Raw genomic sequence first — 10620 nt, forward strand, 5'->3', positions numbered from 1 at the left:
ACCCACCCCAGCCCTACCTCTGAGGCTGCATGTGGGCTCTGTGAAGCATGCAGTGACCTCTGGGGGGCTTAAAGGTGTGAGTGACTCATTCTGGAGTTGGGGAAGGCTTTAGGGAAGGTGACAATTGAGGAGGGCTCTGAATAGCTCCTGGGGGCTGCTGGGCAGGGGGAAGGGTTGAAAAGACACCTTATGGGTATGCGATGCTGTGGGCATGTCTGTTTTGCATCCTCCCCACTGCACCTGCTAGGCACCTGGTTCTTAGTGAACTTGATGAGTGGATGCTACTGAGTCAACTACCAAGTGAAAGTTTGTGATTGTACCTTCCCAGCCTTCGCTTGCTGGAGGCTTTGAGGGGCTTTTCTTGACACTTCTTCCTTACCACAATGTCCTTAGAAACCATGAATCCCGTTAGAGCAGGTGATGAGAGAGGGAGGTCAGGCCCAGGAATAAAGCCTGCTTTTTGGGTGGTAAGGGTCGGGTGATTTTTTAAAAGTTGCTTATTTTGAAATAATTTCAAACTTACAGGGCAGTTCCAGAAATAATACAAGATCCACATGAAGAACTCCAACCTACCCCCATCCAAATACCTAGATCCTCCAACTTTGCAGTTCTATCCATCCATCTACCCCGTTTATCTATTTTCTAAACATTTGCGAGTAGGTCGAATCCATCCTCCTCCTTCCATACTTAATAATTACAAGTGCGTTTCCTAAGAACAAAGATACTTTTGTAACCTCCGTAAGTAGTTATCAGGATCAAGAAAGTAAACATGGTCATAAAGTAGAACCTGCTTTTGAGAACCGAAGGTGGGGTGGAGGGCGGGAGGAAGGGGCAGAGGAGGCCTGAGGGCTCCGCCAGGCTCGCCTGCTCTTCGATCTTTAGGGTGCAGTCCCCAGTACGGGTAACTGGGTGCTAGAACCCCGCGCACATCCCCAGCGGAGCAGCCGCGGTCTGTCCTCCGCGCAGGCCGAGTGGAGCCGCGCGCGGCGGCGCCCCCTAGCGGCCGCACAGGGCGGCGCCCCCGGGGACCTAGCGCCAGCAACGCGCTCCGGAGGCCGGCCCAGGAGAAGGCGGCTCTCGCGAGAGCAGGCGGCCCTATTTGAGCGCATGCGCGGCGTGTGCTAGTCTCTTTTCCGGTCACCGCGCGTGGGCCACCATGAGGTACGTGTCGCCGAGTTTTGTCATCTGCGCCCGTCCGGACCCATCCGCGCCCATCCGCGCCTCCCGCCGGGGCTGGGGGCCCTGTGGACAGAAGCGGGGGGGCTCTTGTGCCAGTCCCGCCGCGGGGCATGTTCTTACGGGGGCTGGGCCCGCGGGACCCCTTCCCCGCCGGGTCGGGAGACGAGGCCCCGCGCCGCGCCCGGCCCCGGGGCGTGGGTCCTGGCCGCTGCCCCGCCGAGGGCGCCGGCCCTGAGCGCGCGTCGCCTTCTCCCTCGCAGCAGCAAAGTGTCGCGCGACACCCTCTACGAGGCGGTGCGGGAGGTCCTGCACGGGAACCAGCGCAAGCGCCGGAAGTGAGTGCGGCCTCCCCGGGGCAGGGCCGGGCCGCCCGGGGCGGCTCCGCCGGGGCGCGGCTCACCGGGGTCCTCTCGCCCAGGTTTTTGGAAACGGTGGAGCTGCAGATCAGCTTGAAGAACTACGACCCGCAGAAGGACAAGCGTTTCTCGGGCACCGTCAGGTTGGCACCGTTCTCCCCCCGCCCGGCCCTCGGCGCCCGCGGACCGCCGCCTCCCCTGCAGGCTCCTGCCGAGCCGAGCCCGAGGCGGCCGCGCGCGGTCCTGAGGGGCCCGGGCGGGCTCGGCTGGACGACCCCCACCCTGGGTCTTAAAACATGAGGGGAGGCGTGGGGCGGCCCCGGCCGAGCCCGCCGGCTGGTCTGAGAAGCCAGACCAGCTGTTGGTGAATGTGGACGCGCCGGGTAAGGCTCCGCCGCCCCGGCCCCAGACCCCTGCACCTGTCCCTGCAGCCCGGGAGCGGGCCTCACCTGTCCTGTTCCCCCTCGCGCAGGCTGAAGTCCACTCCCCGCCCCAAGTTCTCTGTGTGCGTCCTGGGGGACCAGCAGCACTGCGATGAGGCCAAGGCTGTGGACATCCCCCACATGGACATCGAGGCTCTGAAGAAGCTCAACAAGAACAAAAAGCTGGTGAAGAAGCTGGGTGAGCCGGCTGCTGTCGCATGGCCTCCGGGATAGGGCTATGGGGGAAAAAAGTAGTGTTTCTGTCACTTGGATTTAACGGAAAATGGCGAATGGATAGGAAAAGGATCTGGTTGGGACGTCTAAATAGTGACTTGATGTTCGGTAGCTTTTCCACAGTTGTGAGGGTGGTTCAGTGTGGGGGGCGGGCAGCGTTGGTTCTGCATAAATAGGTGAACTAGCTAGAGTTGACTAGCCAGGTGCTATTGCGCTCTGAGTTGTTTTCTTCTTCCTGGGACCCCTGTGTGATCTAGGTAGCGATATTATACCCATTTTACAGGAAGGGAAAAGGTGTCCCGAGTTGTCTCATGCCCAAAGTTCATGGCTAGGAAGTAGGAAGGTAGAATTTGAACCCAAACAGTCTGAGTGTGAGATATTCTCTTGTAACTTCCCATGGACTGTGGGTCTTCCTGGTTTTCTGAGACCCGGTTTTATGTGAGCTTTATACCAGTTGAAAGCCCAGGGAATGGAATGGGGCTCGCTGGCACTGGGGGTGGGTGTGTAAACGGTTTGGTACGTGGAGAGGAGCAGGGGGTGCTGTTGGGAGGCCACATGTTGTGCCTTGTTCACAGCACCCCCCTGGCCTGGCTGTGCGTGCCGCGTTTGGAGGTCTGCCCCTGTGGCCAGATCCTAAGCATCCAGTATTCCTCTTTTCAAGCCAAGAAGTATGATGCCTTTTTGGCCTCAGAGTCCCTGATCAAGCAGATTCCCCGAATCCTGGGCCCAGGCCTGAATAAGGCTGGCAAGTTCCCTTCCCTGCTGACCCACAACGAGAACATGGTGGCCAAAGTCGATGAAGTGAAGTCCACAATCAAGTTCCAGATGAAGAAGGTGAGGCCAGGCTGGTTGCTGTGGGCTGGGGGGTGCTGGCAGCATTCTGGGATTCCTTCAAGGCTGCAGGTGAGGGGGTGCAGAAGGGGCCCAGGTTTGTGTAACAGCTTGGTAAGACCTTACCCAGTTGGGTCACTGATCAGACTTGAAGCTTTTCCTTAGCCTGGGACTGAGCCCTGCTCTTAGTCCCTGGGGGATGGTGGAGTGGCCGTCTGGCCGCTTCCCCCGTCCTGGCCTGAGTGCTGTCTGTCCTTGCCTCCAGGTGCTGTGTCTAGCTGTGGCAGTTGGCCACGTGAAGATGACGGACGACGAGCTCGTGTACAACATTCACCTAGCTGTGAACTTCCTGGTGTCACTGCTTAAGAAGAATTGGCAGAATGTCCGGGCCTTGTACATCAAGAGCACCATGGGCAAGCCCCAGCGCTTGTACTAAGTCACAGCTCAGTAAACCCTGGTGCCGCCATTACCGTGTCTGCTTGTGATTGGGCATGTGTGGTGGGGAGACAGGGACTTCGTGAGCTCATAGTGTGTTTCTGGCACCTTGGTGATGGGTAGCCACTAAGTTAGCCGTGCTACTGACGGGAGGGCATTCTTGGTGCCTTCAGAGTCCTGCTTTCTCCTGAGAGCACGGGATAGCACGGGTGGCCTAGGCAGGGTGGAAAGGGGCAGTTCAGTAGTGGAATGAGGGCAGGATCTTTTTTTTTTAAGGGGTTTGTTCTCTCCACCCCTACCCCATGGCTCTTGCTCACTGTCTTGTGAGGCACCAGAACCTCCCATGTGGGAGCCAGGCACCCAACCGCCTGAGCTGCACCCACTCCCATCGGGCTCTATCCTGATAGCCTGAAGCTGCTTCCATGTATATTGGGTTCTTAATTTGCAGTTTTTTGTGTTTGAATCACTGGGGGAGTTAAAATGGAGGTTGAGTTCCAGTGGGCCTGAAATTGTTTCAGGTGGAAGTAATTAACAAACACCCCCTAAAATCAGAGGAACTTGTAGGCATTTCTGAGGGGTCTGACCCCCAATTGAAAACCTGTTGAGATCATTTTACTGGGCAAGTTGATGGTTTGGGAAGAGCATGAGCACAAAATTGCAATTCACAGACTTTAAATTTTAGTTTTCTAGTGTGGAGGGTGGGGTCAAAACATGGCTGGAGGGATGTGGACTTGGCCCAGTGGTTAGGGCGTCCGTCTACCACATGGGAGGTCCGCGGTTCAAACCCCGGGCCTCCTTGACCCATGTGCAGCTGACCCATACACAGTGCTGATGCGTGCAAGGAGTGCCCTGCCACGTAGGGCTGTCCCCCGCTTAGGGGAGCCCCACGCACAAGGAGTGCGCCCCGGAAGGAGAGCCGCCCAGCGCGAAAAAAGTGCAGCCTGCCCCGGAATGGTGCACCCACATGGAGAGCTGACGCAGTAAGATGACGCAACAAACAGATTGCTGGTGCCTCTGAAAAGGATAGAAGCGGTCACAGAACACACAGCAAATGGACACAGAGCAGACAACTTGGGGTGGAGAAGGGGAGAGAAAAAAATCTTTAAAAAAAAAAACATGGCTGGAGTTAGGCAGTGGAAATTTCCAGGCCCTTTGCCCTAGGTGTGCTCGGCCCCCTCCCGTGGCCCTCTGAGGCACTAAATGTCCGGCGCCCAATACTGAAAAGGTGGATTATGGTGTGGGAAATGCCTGTGATTTAACCTTTGGCTTGAATCTGCTTCACTTAACTTGGGTAAACAGAAACCAGTTCATCCTTCCATTTTTAAAGTAGAGCTGAAAGGTTAATCCAAAGCTTTAAGAAAAACGTAGATGCAAAACACTGCACTTGAAACCAGCTTTATCGTCCTTGAACTGTGAAGAACACCAGGCTTGCGGTTAAAACTTAGTAACGGCTTGCAGTGCATTCTAGTTCTTGCTGCTGACAGCGGTTGCGGTCCTGGAGCTGATAGACCAGGGGAGGGAGCAAACCTATCAGCGTAGTATTAGAAAGCAGGTGATAAAAGAGCTAGTCTTGTCCAGCAGTGCTCCTGACAAGGAGGGAGAAGGGTAAGAAACCTAGGTAGGCGGGGCGGGTATGGCTCAGTGGTTGAGTGCCTGCTTCCAGTCCATGAGATAGATCCCTGGTTCCACCCAGGACCTCGTAAAAAAAAAAAAAACTAGGCCGGACCCAGTTTAATTCAAGGGGGAAAAGGTATGCATAGTAAAAATGATTTGGAAACTTAAATAGCCAACTGTTAACCAAAGTCAACTGGGAATTAAAATTGAGTAGTTGCTATTTTTCGTGAGCTTTTCTTGTGTTTTTAAAAGGTAATTGGAAAAAAGGCAACACCTAAAATAAGCCAAAATTCATGACCAAAGGAAGATGATAAAACAACTTTACAAGTGTGCATACATTTTGTGCCCTACCTTAACAGTCAAAGCTGCTAACAAGACCCAAAGTACAGCAAAAACAAACTGCAGCCCCTGCCGTGTGCCGCGGTGGGCGCCAGCTGCAGCTCTGGCGGCCAATTCTGAGGCGCCCTTGAAGGGCACACGTGTGGGGTCCATGAGAACAGCAAATGCTCGCGCCATGTGGGGCCGAGCCCAGCGGGTGTCTCTTGAGAAGGAAGTTGTCGGTGGCACAGTGGTCTCACGGCACCCCGGGTGGGGGGGTTTCTCATGACCCCCCCAGATGCACACTCAACAGTATGGTGCATGCGAGAGCTGCGTGCAGTTAAATTATTATTATTAAATTACTCCAGCCCATTGCCTGGGTTTGAATCCCAGCCGTGCCGCTCTGGAGACAAGCGAGCCTCTAACCGCAAAGGTGTGCAGTGCCAGGCACCTGGCGCCCAGATGGTGACCTCTCGGCTGTGCACACGTAGTACCCACTCACTGTGCTAGCCTTGGCACACACCTGCTGGTCGGGCTCAGCCTGGGGGGCCTTCCGTGAATCTTGGGGAATGCACGATTCCATTCAAGTGCACGGCCTCCAGCCCCTCTCAGCTGAGCTCAGATTCTCAGTGGGGCAATACCTGAGGCTAGCTCGTCTCTTCCCGGTGCACGGGGAGAAGGTGCCTTCAAAATCGGCCAGACCTTCCTGTTTAAAATGAACCAAGGATTAGAATCCTTGAAAAATTACTTTAGAAACTCAAAGGCAAGGTAAACAGGTATGTTTACAAAACACTTGGTGTACTTGGTAACATGAGTCTTCCTGGACTATTACTTGAAATGCCTACACTTAAATCAAATCCATTCCACTTTGTAAATCTATTAGGCCTCATACATTGGGGTAGGATTCCTTAAAAACCAACTGAATATATATTTTAAGATTTTAATTTATTTCTCCCCACCTCATCATTTGTGCTCTGTCTGCTCTGTGTCTACTCTGTGTCTACTCATCTTCTCTTTAGGAGGCACATGGGAACCAAACCCGGGATCTGCCATGTGGGAGGGAGGCATCCAATCACTTGAGCCACATCTGCTCCCTGCTTGTTGTGCCTCACTGTTTCCTCTTTGTCTCCTCGTCGCATCATCTCATTGCGTCAGCTCACTGTCTCGCTCGTCTTCTTTAGGGGGCACCAGGAACCAAACTTGGGACCTGCCCCCTGTGGTAGGTGGGTTCCCAACTCTTTGAGCCACATTTGCTTCCCCCAACTATTAAGCAAATACTGATGGACTCACGACTGCTGGACTCTGGGGAATCCAAGCTGAGTCACGCTGCTTGCCCTCCAGAGCCTGCAGCACCACAAGATAAACGGAGAGGGAGAGGAGCCAGGAGAACAAGGGAAAATGGCAAAAATGGGAAGAACGTGTGGGGACAGGTGCTCCAGACTGTCCATGCAGGTTCAGCTATTTTAATAAAATCCCAGCTCTGGGATATTAGTGTACACCGGAGTTACAATTTGGGGACCAGGCCTCTGTGTGCAGGGAGGTAGAGTCCCAAGAAAACTGGCAGAGTGTTGGGCCGTGGCTGCACAACCGAGAAAACGACTGAATTCCTCCCAGGCACAGCAGAGCAGGGCAACTGAGGGGCAGAAGAGACGGGCCATTATTAGAGGGGCTTCTGGGTCTCCAGCTCTCTCGGTCTTTCCTTACAGCTTTCCCCAGGACCCTGAGCAGGAAGGACCACTTCCGGGAGAGCCTTGGGCGGGGCCCTATTTCAGTCCTTAAGTTACTTGCACGAGAAAGACCCATGGTCTAAAGGCAATTTTCAGAAGGCTGTTTACTCTGGGAGAGGTGTGATGGCAACACCGCACTTGACGCTTCAAGCACCCACGAGATGTGGCTATGAGAGCAAAGCCTGGGTTTTGCAAGGCCAGTGGGCCCTTTTCTCTCCCTGTAAATGAGACCCAGGCAAGCAGATGTGGCTCGAGCATCTGGGCTCCCATCTACCATTTAGGAGGTCCAGGGTTCGATGCCCAGGACCTCCTGGTAAAGGCAAGCTGGCCTAAGCAGAGAGCTGGCGCAGCAAGACGACGCATCAGAAAGAGACACAGAGGAGAGACAATGAGAGACGCAGCAGACCAGGCAGCTGAGGTGGCACAAGAGACCGAGCGCCCCTCTCCTCACCGGGAGGTGCTCCATAAACCCGTTTCTGCCTCCAGGACTCCCCCCCAACCTGACTCAGCTTCTGGGCACCCTCCCCTTCCCAAGCGACAGCCTGGAGTGCTGGACTTTAAAGCCGCGGTGGGTGGCTGGGATTTGGAACAGGCTGGCTGCTGGCCTGCAGTCTGCAGGCACCTTCCAATCCAGTGGGCCCAGACAAAAGGCCACCTGATTGTCACTCGAGCATGTCACTAGGCACAGGGGCTCAAGTCAGGCTCGCCTGCGTTAAATCCTGCAATGAGTAAAGCATGTAAATTCAGCCTCGGGAAGCGGACGTGGCCCAGCGGTTAGGGCGTCCGCCTACCACACGGGAGGTCCACGGTTCAAGCCCCGGGCCTCCCTGACCCATGTGGAGCTGGCCCATGCGCAGTGCTGATGCGCACAAGGAGTGCCGTGCCACACAGGGGTGTCCCCCACATAGGGGAGCCCCACGCCCAAGGAGTGCACCCCGTGGGGAGAGCCACCCAGGGTGAAGGAAAGTGCAGCCTGCCCAGGAATGGCGCCGCCCACACGGAGAGCTGACACAGCAAGATGACGCAACAAAAAGAGACACAGATTCCCGTGCCGCTGGTAAGGATAGAAGCAGACAAAGAAGAATACACAGTGAATGGACACAGAGAGCAGACAACTGGGTGGGTGGGGGGATAAAAAACAATAAATAAATGTAAGCCTTAGTTTCCCCATTTGCAAAACTGAAGGTTGGCCCGGGTGCTTTATATTTTTTTATTTTTTAAAGATTTATTTTTATTTATTTAATTCCCCTCCCCTCCCCCGGTTGTCTGTTTTCTGTGTCTTTTTGCTGCGTCCTTTCACACTGGGCGGCTCTCCTTACGGGGCGCACTCCTTGTGCATGGGGCTCCCCTACGCAGGGGACACCCCTGCGTGGCAGGGCACTCCTTGCGCGCATCAGCACTGCGCATGGGCCAGCTCCACACGGGTCAAGGAGGCCCGGGGCTTGAACCGCGGATCTCCCATGTGGTAGGCGGGCACCCTAACCACTGGGCCAAAGTCCATTTCCCTGGCCCGGGTGCTTTGGAAGACTAGATGCTAGTAAAGTTTGCCAGGTTTAACAAACAAAAATTCAGGGCACCCAATTCAATTCGAATTGCAGATAAACAATGAATACTCTTTTTGTATTGCAAAGGACATAGTTAAACTAAAGAATATATGTACTGTGTGTGAGCAAATCAAATTTAATTGGTGTCTTGTATTCTATTGTGCCCCAATTCTAGCGTCTCATCTCATTCTCCTTCAGCATCCCATGCTCAATTGTGTTGTCACAGCCCCTCAGCGCCAAATGCTCTGGAGATACCTAGTTGGCCGAGTCTAGCAAATTCACCCGTATTTAACTGCCAGTGAAAAGGCTAGCGCAGGTCACACACCAGACCACAGGCCTCCCTGCGGAAGTGTCCATCAGGGATGGCTGGGGGACAACGATCCCGGCTGGGGGCTCGGCGGGGAGATGTGCCTGCGGGGCGGCCACATCGGCGGGGATCTGCCCTCTGCTGCCGAGCAGCCGTCAGCTCCGGAGAGCAACACGCCCTTCTTGAGGCTCTTTGCTCCCATGCAGACTGAAGCTGACCGCCCCCAACAGCCACCGCGCCTTGTCTGTGAAGACAGTGTGGGAGCACTGGGGCCCGGCGCTCCCTTCTCAGAAGCTGTGTGGCCTTAGACAGGTCACTTCACCTCTCTGGGATTATGGGGGGAGACAATGAAAGGTAGAAAGTCGTGCCTATATAAGTGCTCAGCTGGTGGCAGGACCGGATGGGAGAGATTTCGAGTAAAGCTTTTATGGGCAGAGGGGGGGGCTGCCACACCAGGCCATGCCCTCCGCTCCAGGCTGCCCCAGCCAGAAGCCTGGCACGCGGCTGGCCACACAACCGACCCACAGATAAATCACTTTAATTCTTTATTTGTCTGTTTTTGAGCAGGAGACGGGCTCGAGGGCTTCTACCCCAGCCCCGCACCGCATTGACGATACAACCCATCACAGCTGGATTTAAAAAATACACAAAAATATATATAATATACATTACAAAACCTAGGTTGGGTTGGGAGGTGGCCTGAGCGATACGCGAACTGTGAGGCCCGGAGCTGAGGGCGGGGCGTGGGGAGGGGAAGGGGACAGTACTTCATATGACACTCATAAATGCCCCAAGGCTGCTGGTGCTGGCGACAGGCTGGGTGGCTCCGGGGCCCCGCCGCTGGGAAGGACAACAGGGCCATTCGGACCTTCAGGCCCGGGCCAGGCGGACGGAGGCAGGGCGAGGGCAGGGGGCTGCGCCCACGTGCCGCGGGCGAGGGAGGACCCCGAGCCTTCTGCTACCTCCTCCCGGGGCCGCCGCTCTGCCCAGAAACTGGGGTGACATCCCCCTAGGGGTCCCCGGGCCTATTTCTGGGCCTGGACCGGGGCTGCTGGGGCTCTAGGACCCGCTAGGCCCCCTGCACCAGGGGCAGGCTCTGGGGAAGCGTGCGCCCCTCCGGCCCTCAGGCGCGCCAGCCCCGAGGGGCCCGACCCCCTGCCCGCCGCTCTGCCCCGGCCCCGCAGGGCAGACCTGTGCCCTCGAGCCGCTGGAGCCAGCCCCCGGCCAGGGAGGTAGGTAAACCTGGGCTCTGGGGACGGGGGTCCTGGGCGAGGGCTCGGCTCTGCTCTGCTCAGCCCTCCCGCGGGCGCCCCCGCATCTCTGAGCCTCGGCATCTCCCCTGAAGCAGAGATCCCCGCGGGCCCCGCGGATGCCACGAGGGGCCCGGCACGCAGCAGGTGCCAACCCGATCCGGTCCTTCCTGGGGCCCCTCACCCCGGCTCCATTCTCCCCTCGCCTGCCCGTCAGGCTCCCCGGGCGGGTGGCGGCCACGCACGCCTGAGCCCGCAGGTGCCCTCCCGCCCCCCCCCCCCCGCCTCTGCGGTGGCCGAGGCTGGGCCGAGCCGGGGGGTGCTTCGCCCCCAGGTAAAGCGCAGAACAGTGGCAGGGAGTGCGTGTGGCGGGGGGAGGTGGGAGGCCCCCCCCCCCCCGGGC

The 10620-nt window shown here is 56.6% G+C and overlaps 1 protein-coding gene across 1 annotated transcript; it reads left to right on the forward strand.

Annotated features, from left to right (window-relative positions):
• Positions 1-1073: 1073 nt before the first annotated feature.
• RPL10A (ribosomal protein L10a) lies at positions 1074-3488 on the forward strand. Its single transcript, XM_004458310.5, has 6 exons — positions 1074-1161; positions 1440-1514; positions 1598-1678; positions 2008-2156; positions 2853-3025; positions 3288-3488. The coding sequence occupies exons 1-6, from the start codon at positions 1157-1159 to the stop codon at positions 3456-3458; spliced, it is 654 nt and encodes a 217-aa protein (XP_004458367.1). The 5' UTR covers positions 1074-1156; the 3' UTR covers positions 3459-3488.
• The last annotated feature ends 7132 nt before the right edge of the window (positions 3489-10620 follow it).

Source organism: Dasypus novemcinctus, chromosome 11 (genome assembly GCF_030445035.2).
Source record: "Dasypus novemcinctus isolate mDasNov1 chromosome 11, mDasNov1.1.hap2, whole genome shotgun sequence".
NCBI lineage: Eukaryota > Metazoa > Chordata > Mammalia > Cingulata > Dasypodidae > Dasypus > Dasypus novemcinctus.

Coding starts and splice junctions, on each gene's coding strand:
- RPL10A (XM_004458310.5), top strand. Junction 1,679..2,007: donor CGTTTCTCGGGCACCGTCAG/GTTGGCACCGTT, acceptor CCCCTCGCGCAG/GCTGAAGTCCACTCCCCGCC. Junction 2,157..2,852: donor AAAGCTGGTGAAGAAGCTGG/GTGAGCCGGCTG, acceptor CCTCTTTTCAAG/CCAAGAAGTATGATGCCTTT.